We start from the raw sequence: 23,018 nt of genomic DNA, 5'->3' as shown, positions 1-23,018 counted from the left end.
GGCGCAGAGAACGGGTTTACGAGAAGTAGGCGGTGCATGGGAATGAGCAAACCCATTTGGTTTGTGAAAGGTAGAACAGATATAGGCTAGTGCACGTGCAGTACATGGCAATGAAATTGATTCCTGCACACGCCTTGCTCATAAGACTCTCACGTGGTCGGTGTAGCGCTACACTTGATCGCGGACAACCTGGGGCCCCTTCGCTCACAATGGCAAGCGCCAGTGTGCGGCAATCATACATGCTAATACAGGTCAATTGTCAGGTCGGTGCTCAACTTATCCTTGTTTTCCAGTAGGTGCATGTGATCGTTTCCCAAATGCGTAGACTGATGCTCATGACAAAAGACCTTAGACTACGCTAAGTCTATGTTAAGGTATGGGAGTTACGGTCACCTTAACGCTAAGATTGCTGTGTACAATTTCACCCTGGTCGTATCCCGCAGTAACCGTGGCTTGTAGGCCTGAAAGATTTCCTACCCCACGATACACTTCGTCAGATCAAGCTCAGACTTAAACTGGACCGCCATTGCACGTGTCACACCACAATCAGTTCATGGCAATGTTTCGTCAGCACCTATGGACAGGAATTTACGTCTTCCAACTGAAACCCATGTCCGTGCATCAAGGATGCAAATATTTTGTGCCTACCGTGTAAACCATTGGTGGATGCACATGTTTTAAATGCGTAAGGGTCCCTTTGCAATACTCTAAGCATAGTTTTGTATGTGAGATTTTGGCTCGAAGTTCCTGCGGTTAATTTTGGAAGTGACTGTATTTTGGTGAGTTTGTGACATACGTGTCCCTTCATTAGCATTGCAAATATGTCGTGCCCTTCGTGGCAGATATTGGCTGTCCCTTTCTCTGCATTCCTCCCTCGTAACAAATAGTGAACTGTGTCAATATTTTAATGATAGTTTGTTAAACAACTTTTTTAATTTTAGGACATAAATTCTGCAAACAAACCACAGAGTTGGTCTGATGTTTTGATTATGATCAGCGTTTCATTGAGTATTATATGTTTATTAGTTTTCGAGTTAGATTGCAATTCATCGGTCCGCTTTTGAGCCAAACGGACTATGGGATTAAGTCGGATTCCTTCTTCGGGTTCGTTTTGCAAGACTCGATTGCCCCAGCCCTAGACATAAAAGGGACGGTGGGGTAGCCTAGTGGTTAAGACGTTCGCTCGTTACGCCGAAGACCCGGGTTCTATTCTCCACATGGGTAGAATGTATGACGCAACTGCTGGTGTCTGGTGAGCTTAGCACTATGTATGAAGCCATCCCTTGAAGTAATTATGGATCATACCTTAAAGTAACCGTGGATATATATGTTCATATTAATCCCTTGAATTAAATTACATTTGTCACGGGGCCTCGGCTCCATTATTTTTAAGGAATGGAGAGTTACTCGGACATTACCCTCTACGTAATATCGTGGATCATCCCTTGAAGTAACCATGGATAGGTACTAGTGCTGGGAATTGGTTAAAATCTCATAATCGATGATTGGTTCATTACAACCGATCAATCATCGAAAATAATTGGTTAGCGTCATTTATGAAATTTCCCTGTTTGCACAAAAACATAAAGAAATTTTTTGTAGTTCTTTGGTTGTGTTTTTCCACAAATTTCACATCTTTAAAGGATGACTAGTATGTTAGGAACATTAATCTCTTTGAGTCTTTAAGATAAATTTAATCATGACTTGGACTGAGCTTGTAGTGCTTAAGAAATGTAACAGACAAAACCAACCTAGTGAAAAAAATTGTTGATGCAAAAGGTGTTCCAGAATTGTTTGTATTCGATTATGAGAAAACATGATCGATTGCTTGGTCGTTTAGTCACTGCGACCAATCTTCGATTATTTCAATTAATCGGACCACCACTAATAGGTACACTCAGTACAGTCTTAAGCTAGTCCGAGCAAGACTAGTCTGAGACGTACCACTTCAACGACAGTATATATCCCCAGGACTACTGTCAACGTCGTTTACCTATTTATCACACAATCAGTTATTCACTAGCCGCTTTGACAGAGCTGAGATACAGCTGACTGGGCGTTTACTGTGCACAAGGTTATTGTGAAAGAGGCCAGGCGAGGCATGAATAGTCGCTCTATTCTGGGATACAGCTGGTCTTGTGACCTCTGAACCTTGGCTCCGCTGCAATACAACAGTAACACTGGATCACTGTGTATTCATCTGGAAGCTGCAGCTTGTATCAGAGTGCTTCGTCAAATTTGGTGAGTAAACAAAAACGTGTCATGTATTCGAGTAAACTTTGACCCGACTAGTCGGACGAGGGGCCGAAATAGCACCATCGCAATGGCGGTTATATAGACTAACGCTGAAGGGGTCGTTGTCGGCACGGGTACTTCAGATATGTACCCCAGGTACGTTTCTGTATACAGAAACGTACCTTGGCCATAATGAGAATACAGAAAAGTACCCTAGGACGATTCCATTCCCATTATGTCGTATTCTTGACCGGAACTGTCATACTGTTGTATTAGATACATTTGATTGCGTTATGTAAGTAATGAGAATACACAGTAACGGATATTTCACGATGCATATGAATATCACTTGGTTTCAGTTGAACGGAAACAACTATATACGGTTGCGCTTTTGGATTGCGGAATATGGACTAGTCCGCCTTTTAGGGTACCGGGTACGTTTCTGTATTTTGACTTTGTTTAGGGTACATATCTGTACACAGAAAGGTACCTGGGGTACGTATCTGTAGTACCTGTGCCCACAACGACCCCTTCAGCTAGACTAACGCCCTGTGTCTGAAAATACATAATTTGAGGGAAACAAATATTATTTTGAATTGGAAAGGAGAGAGATGAGGGATTCAGAACCCGTTTTGTTCCCACAGTCAGGGCTGGGCAGAAGGGAAGATCTTATCGCTTAGTGACCGCGAGACTACTAGGCTAGTTACTGTCAGGCTTTGCTCTGTTGGGAGACGTTTTGCTCGACTGGTTACGGGATCAAACTGCTACTGCGGTTGAAGGCGTCGTAGACTAACAACTAGTCTCTGAAATGAACATATTTTACTGAAAAAAAAGTTCATAGTAGAAAAAAAATAAAATATAATGAAAAGGAGCCCTGAGACTTTCTTCATTTTCAGAAGCTGAGGAAATCTAGACTTGCCACTTTTTCTAGACTTGTGTGGGCTTCCTTGGATATATTTGCTTCAGGGTCTGTACGACAGACTAAAGGGGTCGTTGTCGGCACAGGTACTACAGATATGCACCCCAGGTGCGTTTCTGTATACAGACATGTACCCTAGACAAAGACAAACTACAGAAACGTACCCGGTACCCTAAACGACGGACGAGTCCATATTCCGCAACCAAAAACCGAAACCGTATGTAAATTTAGTTGTTCCCGTTCAGCTGATTGCGAGTGGTGTACCTTGTGCACCGTGACATATTCATTACTGTGTACGCTCTTATATAACGATATCAAATGCATCTAATACAACAGTATGACCGTTCCGATGAAGAAAACTCCACAATACAGAATGGAATCGTCCAAGGGTACATTTCTGTATTCTGATTTTGGCTAGGGTACATTTCTGTATACAGAAACGTACCTGGGGTACACATCTGTAGTAGGGCCGACAACGACGCCTTCAGCGCTACTGCGCATTGCTTTGTCCATAGTCACTGAAACTCAATGCGCAGGTCCAAATGATGTCTCACTGTCATATGTAAACTGACTGAGTTTAGTTTTACGCCGCTTTTAGCAATATTCCAGCAATATCACGGCGGGGGACACCAGAAATGGGCTTAACACATTGTGCCCATGTGGGGAATCGAACCCGGATCCTCGGCGTGACGAGCCAACGCTTTAACCACTAGGCTACCCCACCGCCCCGTCATATGTAAAAACATAAAGTAATTTTGGATGATGTTGTGTGTGGTAAATAAAGGTTTTGATCTATGCAACTTGTACCAAAACATTTAGCTTCACAAGTACAATAGTCATTCTGAAATAAAGCTTTTTACGTGACCGAAATGTACGTTACCAGTTTGGACGACACTAACGAAAGAAAGTGTTGCACACAGGTTTTGTGCAAGGTTCATGAACCAGTACCATGTGGCAAGTCACAGCGTACGTTCAAACTGAGTCGTTGAGACCTAAACCTGGTTGCAGAGAAGTTTGAAAATTACAAGTGGTATGTCCGTTACCCCCTTAAAGCCCCCGTGTATTTGGCAAAACGCTTTGTTGTACTCATTGTTTTATCGTTTTAAACTGGTTTAAAGCCTATGTTGCCCCCTCACTGATACCGTAGTATTTGACCGCCTCCGTGCTGTAGTGGTTAGAGCGTCCGCCCGGAGTGCGGAAGGTCGCGGGTTCGATCCCCGACCGCATCATACCAAAAGACGTTAAAATATGATACTTGTTGGTCCCTGCCTGGCGCTCGGCATTAACGGGTACAACAAGGACTGGTCGACTCGGAGTCAGTATACTGTGTCTGAGTGGGGTATTCATGCTTCACTGCGGCATGGTATCTCAGTGGGCTAGCGCTATAAAACCAGCTTCAGTCTGGGCTAGTACAAGCAGCCGCACTTACACATACACACGCATGCACGTCATCATATGAGCGAAATATTCTCAAGCACAACGTTAAACCCAATTCCACCACCGTAGTATTTACTAGGCGAAAACAAAGTAACAGGGGAAGGCAACTTGATTTGAAATGTACGTTTTATAACAGATTAAGTTGTGGAGCTCACAAACTAGGAACGATGTCTCTTGTATTTCTATTTGTTTTATGTATCCCCCCATGTGTGTGTTAGACTGTCAAGTGAATCATTATCTGATGCAATTTATTGATGGGTTATTAAATAGAATACTTGTTTATAAATAGTCCGTTTGGCTCAAAAGCGGACCGATGAATTGCAATCTAACTCGAAAACTAATAAACATGAAATACTCAATGAAACGCTGATCATAATCAAAACATCATACCCACTCTGTGAGGTGTTTGCAGATTTTTTGTCCTAACAATCACAAAGTTGTTTAACAAACTATCTTTAAAATATGGACACAGTTCACTATTTGTTACGAGGGAGGAGTGTAGAGAAAGGGACAGCCAGGTGTTCGAGAACGGATGGAGACGGCACAGCACAGGTTAATGAATAAATAACTTTGTCTGTGCCCATGCAAAAGATTATTGATTCATTAACCTGTGCTGTGCCGTCTCCATGCTTCTCGAACACCTGGCTGTCCCTTTCTCTGCACTCCTCCCTCGTAACAAATAGTGAACTATGTCAATATTTCATGATAGTTTGTTAAACAACTTTATTATTTTTAGGACAAAAATTCTGCAAAAACCTCACAGAGTGAGTATGATGTTTTGATTATGATCAGCGTTTCATTGAGTATTTCATGTTTATTAGTTTTCGAGTTAGATTGCAATTCATCGGTCCGCTTTTGAGCCAAACGGACTTTTTCATACTTGTTCTTTCCTTTGTCTGTAGGTATTTTCGTGTAAATGAAAAGACAATTTCAACCGAACAGCCTCTATCCATAGGTAAATTATGCTGTCTACATTATCACTAATGCAAAAAAGTGTTTTAGTCACGGTACACACCATTCATCTCATGTAAGAGACCACAAATCGATAGAGCATTGGCATTTACGAAACATACGTTGCATTTATTATGACCAGAGACCATATAATAGATGGTCTCTGTTATGACTTACACTATTAATTTATATGAGACATTGTTTTACCACAGTGTCTAATTTGATCCGAAATAGGAACAAACACCATACTCGGATGGTCACGAAAAGTGTTTAAGTATTGAGACTTTTTCGTTTTTAAACCTTGGCGTTTGAATGATCAGTTTTAAAAAAATGTCTGTCCAAGTTCGAGTGAGGTATTCATATTGTGCCGACTACTGCCCTGATCCTTGCGCTTTTTCTGCATTTATTGATTTTCTGTGAGTGAATTAAAACCACTGAACCACTACAATTTATTTCTGATCTATTTCTATAGATAATGAACATTTTCAGAGGTCAGAGAGTGTGGTAACGTACATTTCCAAGCTGACTTCGAGAGTTGCCAGACAATGATATTGCAAAAATATATACAACTTCACTTGAAAATATTTTAGTTTTGTAATCCCAAAATAACATATTGCGAAATAAATAGGTAATCTTTGCACTTCATGGGATTTATTTTTTCAAGTTTTCTCACATGCAAATGGACCTGCTTATTGGTTTTCAGCGAGTACGCCACTGTGTGGACTTTGTCCAGGTTAACCGCTTGTTTAGATAATTTATACAATAAAGTTTACAAATTCGGATATGTTGATATGACAGAAGTCATGTGCGGACATCGAGCAACCATGATCACACCTTGAAGTAACAATGGATCATACCTTGAAGTAACCATGGATCATACCTTGAAGTAACCATGGATCATACCTTGAAGTAACCATGGATCATACCTTGAAGTAACCATGGGTCATACCTTGGATAACCTTGAAGTAACCATGGATCATACCTTGAAGTAACCATGAAGTAACCATGGGTCATACCTTGAAGTAACCATGGATCATGCCTTGAAGTAACCATGGATCATACCTTGAAGTAACCATGGATCATACCTTGAAGTAACCATGGATCATACCTTGAAGTAACCATGGGTCATACCTTGAAGTAACCATGGATCATACCTTGAAGTAACCATGGATCATACCTTGAAGTAACCATGGATCATACCTTGAAGTAAAGTAACCATGAAGTCATGGATCATACCTTGAAGTAATCATGGATCATACCTTGAAGTAACCATGGATCATACCTTGAAGTAATCATGGATCATACCTTGAAGTAACCATGGATCATACCTTGAAGTAATCATGGATCATACCATGGATCATATGGATCATACCTTGAAGTAATCATGGATCATACCTTGAAGTAATCATGGATCATACCTTGAAGTAATCATGGATCATGCCTTTGAAGTAACCATGGATCATAAGAAGTAACCATGGATCATACCTTGAAGTAATCATGGATCATACCTTTGAAGAAGTAAGTAATCATGGATCATACCTTGAAGTAATCATGGATCATACCTTGAAGTAACCATGGATCATACCTTGAAGTAACCATGGATCATACCTTGAAGTAATCATGGATCATACCTTGAAGTAATCATGGATCATGAAGTTGGAAGTCTTTGAAGTAACCATGGATCATACCTTGAAGTAATCAAGTCAACCATGGATCATACCTTGAAGTAATCATGGATCATACCTTGAAGTAACCATGGATCATACCTTGAAGTAACCATGGATCATACCTTGAAGTAATCATGGATCATACCTTGAAGTAACCATGGATCATACCTTGAAGTAATCATGGATCATACCTTGAAGTAACCATGGATCATTCCTTGAAGTAACCATGGATCATACCTTGAAGTAACCATGGATCATACCTTGAAGTAATCATGGATCATACCTTGAAGTAACCATGATCATACCTTGGAAGTAATCATGGGTCATCATTCCTTGAAGTAATCATGGATCATTCCTTGAAGTAATCCTTGAAGTAACCATGGATCATACCTTGAAGTAACCATGGATCATACCTTGAAGTAACCATGGATCATACCTTGAAGTAACCATGGATCATACCTTGGAAGTAACCATGGATCATGGATCATACCTTGAAGTAACCATGGATCATACCTTGAAGTAACCATGGATCATACCTTGAAGTAACCATGGATCATACCTTGAAGTAACCATGGATCATACCTTGAAGTAACCATGGATCATACCTTGAAGTAACCATGGATCATACCTTGAAGTAACCATGGATCATACCTTGAAGTAACCATGGATCATACCTTGAAGTAACCATGGATCATACCTTGAAGTAACCATGGATCATACCTTGGATCAGAAGTAACCATGGATCATACCTTGAAGTAATCATGGGTAATCATGGATCATACCTTGAAGTAATCATGGATCATACCTTGAAGTAATCATGGATCATAAGTAATCATGGATCATACCTTTGAAGTAACCATGGATCATACCTTGAAGTAACCATGGATCATACCTTGAAGTAACCATGGATCATAACCATGGAAGTAACCATGGATCATACCTTGAAGTAATCATGGATCATACCTTGAAGTAACATGGATCATACCTTGAAGTAATCATGGATCATACCTTGAAGTAACCATGGATCATAACCATTTGAAGTAACCATGGATCATACCTTGAAGTAACCATGGATCATACCTTGAAGTAACCATGGATCATACCTTGAAGTAACCATGGACGATACCTTGAAGTAACCATGGATCATACCTTGAAGTAACCATGGATCATACCTTGAAGTAACCATGGATCATACCTTGAAGTAACCATGGATCATACCTTGAAGTAACCATGGATCATACCTTGAAGTAACCATGGATCATACCTTGAAGTAACCATGGATCATGCCTTGAAGTAACCATGGATCATACCTTGAAGTACCTTGAAGTAATCATGGATCATTCCTTGAAGTAACCATGGATCATACCTTGAAGTAACCATGGACGATACCTTGAAGTAACCATGGGTCATACATTGAAGTAATCATGGACATGCTGTCATGACATGACACTCATTGTGATGTTTATCAAACCAAACGTTTGGTTGGCTGATCCTACCGTCTCAGTCAGTGATGTTACTGTCGCTGATAGTGAAGTATATCTGCCTGACTGACAACAAGCTCGAGATATCGGGGGCGTCGTGGTAGTCTGGACCAGACAATCCAGTGATCAACACCAGGAGCATCTATCAACCCAATTAGGATATGATGACACGTGTCAACTATGTCAGCGAGCCTGACCACCCGATCCCGTTAGTCGCCTCTTACGACAAGCACGTGTTGCTGAAGACCAATTCTAATCCGGATCTTCACAGGTTAAGGTTGTTTTAATCATTATGAAAAGAAAAAGTGACAGGTACATTTTCTTATAATCCTCAGAAGCTACTCCGAGTACTAGTAATAACAGACAGAAAAAGTACAGGGCACTTCCTCATTACAGGTATCTCAAGCCACATGTAATTATCACTGGTTACAATCACTGGTCATTGTTTAAAGTCACTCAAGCACATCAGCCAGACCGGACATTCTCCAGCCACGTGTTTGTTGTACCTTGGTAGATGACTTGTGTCTTTCTAGTCGGATTACGTTTAAACATGTAGTAGCAAGCAATCACGTGATCAAACATGGCATGGTAATCAAAACATCGTCAGCTCACTTCCATTCATTGCTGGACAAGCTCAATTCAGGTTATTTGGTAAATAACAAGTGTGAAAAGAAAAAGAACAACACCAAAGATTCAGGGTGTCACATTTTATCATCAACACAGATTCCTGAGCTCGCATTAATTTCGTGACGCATTTTAGACTAGACCCTCGCACTCGCAATAAAAATTCGTGACGCATTAATTTCATGATTTACACTACATATTAGCCCTCCTCAGCACCCGCGGATTAATCGCATAATTCAGTTTTTATATATTAACAGTCTATGTTTTTAAACAGGTAAGACTATATAGTTTGTTTTCCACATTTGAAATAAGCATTAGGAATGTTTTCACAGAAGCTCACACTCTAAGCTGCATAGTTCAACGAGAATAAAGTGAGTATCTTGTAATGCAGCTTTTTGGTTTTCACAATATCATGGCGGAATTACACCCGAGTCTTCGGCGTGACGAGCAAACGCTTTAACCACTAGGCTACCCCATCATCTCCTTGAGAATAAAGGATATAGCGTACAGGATATAGCGTACAGGATACTTGCAGTCTTTCGAGCAGAAAACCACCTCAGCAGCAACCCATGCTTGTCTCCCCATGAAGATCCGGGTTAGAACTGGTCTGCAGCAACCCATGCTTGTCTCTACCCGTGAAGATCCGGGTTGGAACTGGTCTGCAGCAGCCCATGCTTGTCTCTACTCGTGAAGATCCGGGTAAGAACTGGTCTGCAGCAACCCATGCTTGTCTCTACCCGTGAAGATCCGGGTTAGAACTGGTCTTCAGCAGCCCAAGCTTGTCCCCCTTGAAGATCCGGGTTGGAACTGGTCTGCAGCAACCCATGCTTGTCTCCCGTGAAGATCCGGGTTAGAACTGGTCTTCAGCAACCCAAGCTTGTCGTAAGAGGCGAGTAACGGGATCGGTTGGGCAGGCTCGCCGATATGGTTGATATATGATATCATTATCGCATCCCAAAAGCGTAGAGAGATGCACATGTTGTTGATCACTGTATTGTCTGGACCAGACTCGATTATTTACAGACCGCCGTCAGAAAGCTTGAATATTGCTGAGTGTGGAGGTAAACAATCAATCATTCACCTGTGATTAGACATTTTTATAGTATGTATTATAAGAGAGACAGGTGTTTGGGTTCCATATAAACCTTGCCTTTTAGTGTACAGACTGAATGTAAAACTTCACATATTTTTGTCTTCCCCAGAAACCAGAAGATGTTCTCTGACCTGTCGTCCAGTCTGGTTTCCATCATATTCCTGATTCTGACACCAATATACAAAGTTCTCCACGGCCTTATTTGGAGAATTACTGGGGTACAGTCTGCATGTGCAGCTACCAGCACGTGCTATGGACGTGCCGTCCACGTGCAACACGTGCTTTGGAAAAGGAAAGTGTCTCATGCGACGTCTTCAAATACAAATGAATTCTGGACTACACACGAAAGATTTGACCATCCTCGAATCCTCTTGGACCCATCAGTATCTCTGTATAATATCACTTCCACAGAAGCTATATTTTTAAAGACGGACAAAGATGTAGACATCTACAGCTCTGACACCCATCCTTTCATGAAGTGGGCCCAGGCTGTCAATGCTGAGAAGGTATACACCATTCCTGTGGAAGCCTTCCATCGGCTGGCGGACGAGACGGGAGACCCTCAGGTCCCTGTCATATGGCTCTCTAGCACTGGACGCTGTGGCTCTACTCTTCTCAGCCAGGTATTTGAGAAGGTCCCCGGAACAATAGCCATCGGAGAACCAGAGGCTCTAATATCTGTCACAACGTTAAGTAAACTTGAAACCTGCCCGGAAGAGGAAGTTCTCAAGCTGCTGCAGAGTGTCATCAGACTGCAGTGTAAGACGCTGCCAGGAGCTCAAAGAATTATTATGAAGGTCGCTTCATTCACATTCGCAGAGGTCAAGGTCATATGTGAGATGTTTCCTGAAATCAAGCACCTGTTTCTATACAGAGATAGTTTGCCATACGCTGTCTCTGCCAAGGGGTTAACTCAGTCGGAATTTCTCACAAAGTTAGCAAAGGTGGTGATAGATTCTGATTTACTCGCGAGGTTCTTTCCAGGACTTCGACAGAGTCTGTACAAGATGTTTTCACGGGTGGATCGCTATGACCATGACCTTGAGGATATGGCGGTAAAATTGTGTATGATAGGACACACGATGATAATGACGTCAGCCCTCATGACGAGATACACAGAGTTTAGGAAGAGTGGGATCCCGATATTTGCCGTTCAGTACGAAGAGCTTGTTAAGGAGAAGGAAGGAATGGTTAGAGCCTTGTTCCAGAAATTAAACGTACCAGAGAAACATGTCTTGAAAGCTTTGGCTGCATTTGAAGTCGACTCACAACGAGGCTCGTCAATCAGCCGGAAGTCTACAGGAACACGTTTCCCCCTGACACCGCGAGAGTTGTCCGACGGTAATATCGTTCTCGAACGATATGGCTTCCCGAGATTTGGCGAGAAGATAGACTTACCTGGGCGTCTACAACCTGCTGTCTATTAGACTTAGTACAAAAGATATTTCCTGCACCAATAGCGCCTTTTATAGAGCTTTCGAAAACACTCACAAGTTGATCTTAACGCTGGGAGGATAGAGAATATCACAGCATTTGAGGGAGTGAGTTTTGGTCACGAACCAATCACAAGCCCCAGGTGGATCGACGATGATTATTTTGCCACAATAGTCACCTTTTCTTTAGAAATATTGCCAACACGCTGCCAGGTAACATTGAATAGTATAAATATGTTTGGTTCTAAACTGACTTGGACTCCCAACATGGAACATATTTACAAAGTGATTGTATTTTTCCTTTACGACACCTTAGGTATTGTAATATCTTGATAATACAATACTCGATCTTTCTTTTATAGAACCTATATTCAAAGTATTTTAGTTTTTAATGTCGACTGTCGGAATGGGAACGATTGTTTTTCTGAAGACCATTCTACCTTGATAATACAATACTCACTCTCTTTAGAAGAACCTTTATTCAAAGCATTTTAAAGTCTTTGAAGGGCATTTAGAAGTGATACACATAAAAGGTGAAACATTATGTCGACTTGTGTCTTTAAGTGTTGAGTGTCCACTCCTGGCATGGGAGTCGGGCTGTTAAAACATATCCAAAATATATAAAATATTAGTGATTAATTGATTGATTGGTTGATTGTTGTTTAACGTCGCATTCAGCAATATTCCAGCTATTCGACGGCGGTGTGTAAATAATCAAATCTGGACCAGACAATCCAGTGATCAACATCACGAGCATCTCTCACGCTATTGGGATACGATGACATGTGACAAGCATGAGTTGCTGAAGACCAATTCTAACCCGGATTTTCACTGAAATCATAAAGTATTAAATACAGCGAGTAAAATTTCAGATACCCATTTGTAAAACATCGGCTGTTAAACTCATAACTTATAGCTTGAACCTCCTCTCGATGTGGACCATTTGGACCTGGGAACCCAGCAACGTAAGGGGCCTTTCAGAAGGCACGGGTTTCGTGGCGCCATCCCCCGTGATCACCATTCTCCGCATGGGTACAATGTGTGTAGCCTACTTCTGGTGTCCCTACTGGTGGACCTACTTTCGCAAGTTCCTGTAGTTGATTTTGGAATTGACACTATAAAAAAGTTTATTGTTATTTTTACATTGTTTGAGGAGTTGAAAGCCATTTAGTTTGAAATCAATCTTTCCACACCGTGGCGCCCGTCATATAGTGCTTTGAGTCAAGGGGTTCACTATGACGATGTAGTAGTCGTTGTCATCCCCGGTGGTTCACTATGACAATGTAGTAGTCGTTGTCATCCCCGTGGTTCACTATGACCATGTAGTAGTCGTTGTCATCCCCTGTGGTTCACTATGACGATGTAGTAGTCGTTGTCATCCCCCTGTGACGATGTACTAGTCGTTGTCATCCCCTGTTGTTCACTATGACGATGTAGTAGTCGTCATCCATGGCTCACCTGTAGTAGTTCATCCCCTGTTGTTCACTATGACCATGTAGTAGTCGTTGTCATCCCCTGTTGTTCACTATGACGATGTAGTAGTCGTTGTCATCCCCTGTGGTTCACTATGACCATGTAGTAGTCGTTGTCATCCCCGATGGTTCACTATGACGATGTAGTAGTAGTTGTCAACATTCGTGTTTCACTATGACGATGTAGTAGTCGTTGTCATCCCCGGTGTTTCACTATGACGATGTAGTAGTCGTTGTCATCCCCGGTAGTTCACTATGACGTTGTAGTAGTCGTTGTCATCCCCGGTGGTTCACTATGACGATGTAGTAGTCGTTGTCATCCCCTGTGGTTCACTATGACCATGTAGTAGTCGTTGTCAACATTCGTCGTCCACTATGACGATGTAGTAGTCGTTGTCATCCCCGGTGTTTCACTATGGCCATGTAGTAGTCGTTGTCATCCCCGGTAGTTCACTATGACGATGTAGTAGTCGTTGTCATCCCCAGTAGTTCACTATGACGATGTAGTAGTCGTTGTCATCCCCTGTTGTTCAGTATGACGATGTAGTAGTCGTTGTCATCCTCGGTAGTTCACTATGACCATGTAGTAGTCGTTGCCATCCCCGGTAGTTCACTATGACGATGTAGTAGTCGTTGTCATCCCCGGTGTTTCACTATGACGATGTAGTAGCCGTTGTCATCCCCTGTTGTTCACTATGACGATGTAGTAGTCGTTGTCAACATTCGTGGTTCACTATGACCATGTAGTAGTCGTTGTCAACATTCGTGGTTCACTATGACCATGTAGTAGTCGTTGTCAACATTCGTGGTTCACTATGACCATGTAGTAGTCGTTGTCATCCCCGGTAGTTCACTATGAGCATGTAGTAGTCGTTGTCATCCCCTGAGGTTCACTATGACGATGTAGTAGTCGTTGTCAACATCTCGTGGTTCACTATGACGATGTAGTAGCCGTTGTCATCCCCTGTTGTTCACTATGACAATGTAGTAGTCGTTGTCATCCCCCGTGGTTCACTATGACGACGTAGTAGTCGTTGTCAACATTCGTGGTTCACTATGACCATGTAGTAGTCGTTGTCAACATTCATGGTTCACTATGACCATGTAGTAGTCGTTGTCATCCCCGGTGTTACATTATGGCCATGTAGTAGTCGTTGTCATCCCCGGTAGTTCACTATGACAACGTAGTAGTCGTTGTCAACATTCGTGGTTCACTATGACGATGTAGTAGTCGTTGTCAACATTCGTGGTTCACTATGACCATGTAGTAGTCGTAGTCATCCCCGGTGTTTCACTATGGCAATGTAGTAGTCGTTGTCATCCCCTGTGGTTCACTATGACGATGTAGTAGTCGTTGTCAACATTCGTGGTTCACTATGACCATGTAGTAGTCGTTGTCAACATTCGTGGTTCACTATGACCATGTAGTAGTCGTTGTCATCCCGGTGTTTCACTATGGCCATGTAGTAGCCGTTGTCATCCCCTGCTGTTCACTATGACAATGTAGTAGTCGTTGTCATCCCCGGTAGTTCACTATGACGTTGTAGTAGTCGTTGTCATCCCCGGTGGTTCACTATGACCATGTAGTAGTCGTTGTCATCCCCTGTGGTTCACTATGACCATGTAGTAGTCGTTGTCAACATTCGTGGTTCACTATGACCATGTAGTAGTCGTTGTCATCCCCGGTGTTTCACTATGGCCATGTAGTAGTCGTTGTCATCCCCGGTAGTTCACTACGACGTTGTAGTAGTCGTTGTCATCCCCGATGGTTCACTATGACGATGTAGTAGCCGTTGTCATCCGCTGTTGTTCACTATGACAATGTAGTAGTCGTTGTCATCCCCTGTGGTTCACTATGACAATGTAGCAGTCGTTGTCATCCCCGATGGTTCACTATGACGATGTAGTAGTCGTTGTCATCCCCTGTGGTTCACTATGACCATGTAGCAGTCGTTGTCATCCCCTGTGTTTCACTATGACGATGTAGTAGTCGTTGTCATCCCCGGTAGTTCACTATGACGTTGTAGTAGTCGTTGTCATCCCCGGTGGTTCACTATGACGATGTAGTAGTCGTTGTCATCCCCTGTGGTTCACAATGACGATGTAGTAGTCGTTGTCAACATTCGTGGTTCACTATGACGATGTAGTAGTCGTTGTCATCCCCGGTGTTTCACTATGGCCATGTAGTAGTCGTTGTCATCCCCGGTAGTTCACTATGACGATGTAGTAGTCGTTGTCATCCCCAGTAGTTCACTATGACGATGTAGTAGTCGTTGTCATCCCCTGTTGTTCACTATGACGATGTAGTAGTCGTTGTCATCCTCGGTAGTTCACTATGACCATGTAGTAGTCGTTGCCATCCCCTGTGGTTCACTATGACGATGTAGTAGTCGTTGTCAACATTCGTGGTTCACTATGACCATGTAGTAGTCGTTGTCAACATTCGTGGTTCACTATGACGATGTAGTAGTCGTTGTCATCCCCGGTGTTTCACTATGACGATGTAGTAGTCGTTGTCATTCCCGGTAGTTCACTATGACGTTGTAGTAGTCGTTGTCATCCCCGGTGGTTCACTATGACCATGTAGTAGTCGTTGTCATCCCCTGTGGTTCACTATGACCATGTAGTAGTCGTTGTCAACATTCGTGTTTCACTATGACCATGTAGTAGTCGTTGTCATCCCCGGTGTTTCACTATGGCCATGTAGTAGTCGTTGTCATCCTCGGTAGTTCACTATAACGATGTAGTAGTCGTTGTCATCCCCGGTAGTTCACTATGACGTTGTAGTAGTCGTTCTCATTCCCGGTGGTTCACTATGACCATGTAGTAGTCGTTGTCAACATTCGTGGTTCACTATGACCATGGAGTAGTCGTTGTCATCCCCGGTGTTTCACTATGGCCATGTAGTAGTCGTTGTCATCACCGATAGTTCACTATGACGATGTAGTAGTCGTTGTCATCCCCGGTGGTTCACTATGACGATGTAGTAGTCGTTGTCATCCCCTGTGGTTCAGTATGACGATGTAGTAGTCGTTGTCATCCCCGGTAGTTCACTATGGCCATGTAGTAGTCGTTGTCATCCCCGGTGGTTCACTATGACGATGTAGTAGTCGTTGTCGTCCCCTGTTGTTCACTATGACCATGTAGTAGTCGTTGTCATTCCGTTGGGTCACTATGACGATGTAGTAGTCGTTGTCATCCCCGGTAGTTCACTATGACGATGTAGTAGTCGTTGTCATCCCCTGTTGTTCACTATGACGATGTAGTAGTCGTTGTCATCCCCTGTGGTTCACTATGACGATGTAGTAGTCGTTGTCATCCCCGGTGTTTCACTATGACCATGTAGTAGTCGTTGTCATCCCCGGTAGTTCACTATGACGATGTAGTAGTCGTTGTCATCCCCAGTGGTTCACTATGAGGATGTAGTAGTCGTTGTCATTCCCGGTGGTTCACTATTACAATGTAGTAGTCGTTGTCATCCCCTGTGGTTCACTATGACGATGTAGTAGACGTTGTCATCCTCGGTAGTTCACTATGACCATGTAGCAGTCGTTGCCATCCCCGGTAGTTCACTATGACGATGTAGTAGTCGTTGTCATCCCCGATGGTTCACTTTGACGATGTAGTAGTCGTTGTCATCCCCGGTAGTTCACTATGACCATGTAGTAGTCGTTGTCATTCCCGGTAGTTCACTATGACGATGTAGTAGTCGTTGTCATCCCCGATGGTTCACTTTGACGATGTAGTAGTCGTTGTCATCCCCGGTAGTTCACTATGAGCATGTAGTAGTCGTTGTCATCCCCTGTTGTTCACTATGACCATGTAGTAGTCGTTGTCATCCCCGATGGTTCAGTTTGACGATGTAGTAGTCGTTGTCATCCCCGGTAGTTCACTATGAGCATGTAGTAGTCGTTGTCATCCCCGGTAGTTCACTATGACGATGTAGTAGTCGTTGTCATCCCCTGTGGTTCACTATGACCATGTAGTAGTCGTTGTAATCCCCTGTGGTTCACTATGATAATGTAGTAGTCGTTGTTATTCCCCATGGTTCACTATAACGATGTAGTAGTCGTTGTCATCCCCTGTTGTTCACTATGACGATGAAGTAGTCTTTGTCATCCCCTGTGGTTCAGTATGACGATGTAGTAGTCGTTGTAAACATTCGTGGTCCACTATGACGATGTAGTAGTCGTTGTCATCCCCGGTAGTTCACTATGACGATGTAGTAGTCGTTGTCATCCCCAGTGGTTCACTATGACCATGTGGTAGTCGTTGTCTTCCCCTGTGGTTCACTATGACGATGTAGTAGTCGTTGTCATCCCCTGTTGTTCACTATGACGATGTAGTAGTCGTTGTCATCCCCGGTAGTTCACTATGGCCATGTAGTAGTCGTTGTCATCCCCTGTTGTTCACTATGACGATGAAATAGTCTTTGTCATCCCCTGTGGTTCAGTATGACGATGTAGTAGTCGTTGTAAACATTCGTGGTCCACTATGACGATGTAGTAGTCGTTGTCATCCCCGGTAGTTCACTATGACGATGTAGTAGTCGTTGTCATCCCCTGTTGTTCACTATGACGATGTAGTAGTCGTTGTCATTCCCAGTGGTTCACTATGACGATGTAGTAGTCGTTGTCATCCCCGATGGTTCACTATGACGATGTAGTAGTCGTTGTCATCCCCGATGGTTCACTTTGACGATGTAGTAGTCGTTGTCATCCCCGGTAGTTCACTATGAGCATGTAGTAGTCGTTGTCATCCCCTGTTGTTCACTATGACAATGTAGTAGTCGTTGTCATCCCCTGTGGTTCACTATGACGATGTAGTAGTCGTTGTCATCCCCGATGGTTCACTGTGACGATGTAGTAGTCGTTGTCATCCCCGGTAGTTCACTATGACGATGTAGTAGACGTTGTCATTCCCCATGGTTCACTATGACGATGTAGTAGTCGTTGTCATCCCCGGTGTTTCACTATGACGATGTAGTAGTCGTTGTCATCACTCACTCACTCATCACCGGTGGACAATAGGTCACTGCCGGAAGACATTTAAATTTGATGTCCACTGTTTCGGTGATTTTAACTGTGATTTCCTTTAGGATTGGTTCGGCAAGACTCGATTGCCTCAGCTCTAGACATTAAAGGAGCGGTGGGGTAGCCTAGTGGTTAAGGCGTTCGCTCGTTACGCCAAAGACCGGGGTTCTATTCCCCACATGGGTACAATATGAGAAACTCCTGCCGTAAATATTGCTGGAATTCTGCTGGAATATGCGGCGTAAAACAATACCCATCGTATAGTTCTGGATGCCGTTTGGATTTGCTTTGAAAATATTTTAAAGATAACTTTATTTCTGAGACTAAATTTCAGTTTACATGAGAGCAGGCTGTTGTGAAAACATACGTGCAACACCTGTTTTTTATTCCGCGACTGTATACGTTGGGAATACTACCAACGAGGTCGATTTACCTCTTTCTCCAATAGTCAGTTATTGACAAGCCGTCATGACAGAGGTGGGATACGGGTGACTGGGCGTGTACTGTGCACAAGGTTATTGTGACAGAGCCCAGGACAGGCATGAATAGTCGCTCTATGCTGGGACACATCTGAGCCTGTGATCTCTGATCTCCTGGCTTCCCTGCAATACAAGAACAGTAACTTGGATCACTGTATATTCATCTGGAAGCTGCAGCTTGTATCAGAGTAAACAAAAACGTGTCATGTATTCGAGTAACCCTGTATTCGAGTAAACTTTTAGTCGAGCAGTCGGACGAGGGCCCGAAATAGCACCATTGCAAAGGCGGTTATATAATTAATTTTAATATAGGATATTTATAAAGCGCACATATCCCGGCAACTAGTGCATGCTCAAGGCGCTGGTACTTTTTTTACATTAGATGTCAATCTCAACGGCACATCGTATTATCAATCTCAACTCCCTGGGAAGTAGGCGCACTGAGTTGTGGCTTTCTCATCCTAACGAGGTACCCATTCACAGCTGGGTGGACTGGGACACATAGTCACAGTACTTTGTCCAAGTTTACTGCACGTTGCTGTACCCACAACTAGGTGTTTGCACGTACCGGTATTCATGTGGCCACCATCTGGTCATATACCACCGGATTCGTGGGTTCTAGGGGTTTGACAACACTGAAAGAGTCTGCACACAAAGTTGACTCCAACTGTACACTAGGGGTTGTGACAACACTGAAAGAGTCTGCACACACGCGCGGTGTCTGAAAATACAGGTTTTTACAAATAACGGTCACATGGGTGGGATTCGATCCCGACACCTCAACCTCGCTGGATCACAAGCCTGGTGCCTTAGCCAGCTCGCCCACGCGCGGTGTCTGAAAATACATAATTTGAGAGAAACAAATAACTCCAAGGTTTTTACACCCGGTCACAGGTGGGCTGAAATGGGCTGGATCCGAGCCTGGTGCCTTAGACGCCCACGCGCGGTGGATTTCAGAATCTTTTAACTTGAAATGGAGCTCCGAGAGACGAGGGATTTAGAATCCGAGGAAGGTGTAGACTTCACTCTGAGCTTTTGTTCCCACAGGAGGGGCTGGGCAGAAGGGAGTTCGAATGATAAGTTTTAAAACCTTTTCTGTCCATGTTCGAGTGAGGTATTCATATTGTGCTTACTACTTCCCTCACCCTGGCGCTTTTTCTGCATTTATTGATCTTCTGAGGGTGAATTAAAAAGCACTGAAGCACTACAATTTATTTCTGATCTATTTCTATAGATAATGAGCATTTTCAGAGGTCAAAGAGTGTGGTAACGTACTTATTACCTGTGGGTTAACCGCATAATGAACTTCATAGTTTCAGTCTATATTTTCAAACAGGCAATACTATATAGTTTGTATTCCACATTTGAAATCATCAATACATCAATAGGGATAATGTTTTCAAAAAAGGAAACACACACACTCTCAGCTGCATAATTCAAGGAGAATACAGTGAGTGATTAATGTAGCTCTTAGCTTTTCACAACATCACGGCGGGGGACAATAGAAATGGGCTTCACACATTGTATCCATATGGGAATTAAACTCGAGTCGTCGCCGTGACAAGCGAACGCTTCAAGCACCTGGCACAAGAAACTTGCAGTCTGTCGAGCAGAAATCCACCCCGTGATACTGAAATCTGTTAAACTTGGCGTCAGCACTTGCTCATTCACCTGTGACCCGTGAAGATCCGGGTTAGAACTGGTCTTCAGCAACCCATATTTGTCATAAAAGGCGACCAACGGGATCAAGTGGTCAGGCTCGCTGACTTGGTTGAAACGTGCTCTCCTATCTCAATTGCGTAGAGAGATGCTCATGCTGTTGATCACTGGATTGTCTGGAATATTGATGAGTGAGGCGTTAGACAACAATCAATTAATCAATCAATCATTCACCTGTAATTAAACAAATACTTAAAAAACGACTCATGCAATAATTCTGCTTTTTATAGTATGTATACTCATGCCAATAATGGTTGTCACCCCCTCCCCACCCCAACCCAACACACACCTCACATCCCCACCCCACACCCCCTCTCCAATTAGAAACATTGAAGGGGGTGACAACCATTATTGGCATGAGTATATTATAAGAGAGACAGATGTTCCACATATTTTTATCTTCCCCAGAAACCAGAAGATGTTCTCTGACCTGTCATCCAGCCTCGCTTCCATTATATTCCTGATTCTGACACCAATATACAAAGTTCTCCAGGGCCTTATTTGGAGAATTACTGGGGTACAGTCTGCACGTGCAGCTACCAGCACGTGCTATGAACGTGCCGTCCACGTGCAACACGTGCTTTGGAAAAGGAAAGTGTCTCATGCGACGCCTTCAAATACAAATGAATTCTGGACTACACACGAAAGATTTGACCATCCTCGAATCCTCTTGGACCCATCAGTATCTCTGTATAATATCACTTCCACAGAGGCTATATTTTTAAAGACGGACAAAGATGTAGACATCTACAGCTCTGACACACATCCTTTCATGAAGTGGGCCCAGGCTGCCAATGCTGAGAAATTGTACACCATTCCTGTGGAAGCCTTCCATCGTCTGGCGGACGAGACGGGAGACCCTCAGGTCCCTGTCATATGGCTCTCTAGCACTGGACGCTGTGGCTCTACTCTTCTCAGCCAGGTGTTTGAGAAGGTCCCCGGAACAATAACCCTCGGGGAACCAGAGGCCCTAATATCTGTCACAACGTTAAGTAAACTTGAAACCTCCCCGGAAGAGGAAGTTCTCAAGCTGCTGCAGAGTGTCATCAGACTGCAGTGTAAGACGCTGCCAGGAGCTCAAAGAATTATTATGAAGGTCGCTTCATTCACATTCGCAGAGGTCAAGGTCATATGTGAGATGTTTCCTGAAATCAAGCACCTGTTTCTATACAGAGATAGTTTGCCATACGCCGTCTCTGCCAAGGGGTTTACTCAGTCGGAATTTCTCACAAAGTTAGCAAAGGTGATGATAGATTCTGATTTACTCGCGAGGTTCTTTCCAGGACTTCGACAGAGTCTGTATAAGATGTTTATGCGGGTGGATCGCTATGACCATGACCTTGAGGATATGGCGGTAAAATTGTGTATGATAGGACACTCGATGATAATGACGTCAGCCCTCATGGCGAGATACACGGAGTTTCGAGAGAGTGGGATCCCGATATTTGCCGTTCAGTACGAAGAGCTTGTGAAGGAAAAAGAAGGAATGGTTAGAGCCTTGTTCCAGAAATTAGACATACCAGAGAAACATGTCTCGAAAGCTCTGGCTGCATTTGAAGTCGACTCACAACGAGGCTCGTCAATCAGCCGGAAGTCAACAGGAACACGTTTCCCCCTGACACCGCGAGAGTTGTCCGACGGTAATATCGTTCTCGAACGATATGGCTTCCCGAGATTTGGCGAGAAGATAGACCTGCCTGGGCGTCTACAACCTGCTGTCTATTAGACTTAGTACAAAACATATTTCCTGCACCAATAGCGCCCTTTATAGAGCTTCGAAAACAATCACAAGTTGATCTTAACGCTGGGAGGTGAGGTGAGGTGAGGTGAAATTGGGTTTTAACGTCGTGCTTGAGAATATTTCGCACATATGACGACGTGCATGCGTGAGTATGTGTATGTGCGGCTGCGTGTACTAGCCCAGACTGAAGCTGTTTTTATAGTGCTAGCCCACTGAGATACCATGCCGCAGTGAAGCATGAATACCCCACTCAGACACATTATACTGACTCCGAGCCGACCAGTCCTTGTTGTACCCATTAATGCCGAGCGCCAGGCAAGGACCAACAAGTACCATATTTTAACGTCTTTTGGAATGACGCGGCCGGGGATCGAACCCGCGACCTTCCGCTCTCCGGGCGGATGCTCTTACCACTACACCACGGAGGCGGTCGCCTTAACGCCGGGAGAATGGAGATTACCACAGCATTTGAGGGAGTGAGTCTTGGTCACGAACCAATCACAAGCGCCAGGTGGATCGACGATCATTATTTTGCCACAATAGTCACCTTTTCTTTAGAAAGATTGCCAACACGTTGTTAGGTAACATCGAATAGTAAAAATATGTTTGGTTCTAAACTGACTTGGACTCCCAACATGGAACATATTTACAAAGTGATTGGGTTTTTCCTTTACGATGCCTTAGGTATTGTAATATCTTGATAATACAATACTCGATCTTTCTTTTATAGAACC

At 43.4% G+C, this 23,018-nt stretch overlaps 2 protein-coding genes across 2 annotated transcripts; both read left to right on the top strand.

Moving 5' to 3' along the window:
- Positions 1-210: 210 nt before the first annotated feature.
- LOC124279214 lies at positions 211-12,384 on the top strand. Its single transcript, XM_046715017.1, has 2 exons — positions 211-263; positions 10,517-12,384. Exon 2 carries the CDS (start codon positions 10,527-10,529, stop codon positions 11,832-11,834), a length of 1,308 nt encoding a protein of 435 aa, XP_046570973.1. The 5' UTR covers positions 211-263; positions 10,517-10,526; the 3' UTR covers positions 11,835-12,384.
- On the top strand, positions 2,157-22,269 carry LOC124279229. Its single transcript, XM_046715041.1, has 2 exons — positions 2,157-2,241; positions 20,952-22,269. Exon 2 carries the CDS (start codon positions 20,962-20,964, stop codon positions 22,267-22,269), a length of 1,308 nt encoding a protein of 435 aa, XP_046570997.1. The 5' UTR covers positions 2,157-2,241; positions 20,952-20,961.
- Positions 22,270-23,018: the final 749 nt, after the last annotated feature.

Source organism: Haliotis rubra, unplaced genomic scaffold (assembly GCF_003918875.1).
Source record: "Haliotis rubra isolate DU_JTF1 unplaced genomic scaffold, ASM391887v1 Scf248, whole genome shotgun sequence".
Lineage (NCBI taxonomy): Eukaryota > Metazoa > Mollusca > Gastropoda > Lepetellida > Haliotidae > Haliotis > Haliotis rubra.
Note: the sequence above shows the minus strand (reverse complement) of the source record. Positions and strands in the feature narration are given on the sequence as shown.

Excerpts from the sequence above, each read along its gene's own strand:
- LOC124279214 (XM_046715017.1), top strand. The coding sequence starts at position 10,527 with ATGTTCTCTGACCTGTCGTCCAGTCTGGTTTCCATCATATTCCTGATT.
- LOC124279229 (XM_046715041.1), top strand. The coding sequence starts at position 20,962 with ATGTTCTCTGACCTGTCATCCAGCCTCGCTTCCATTATATTCCTGATT.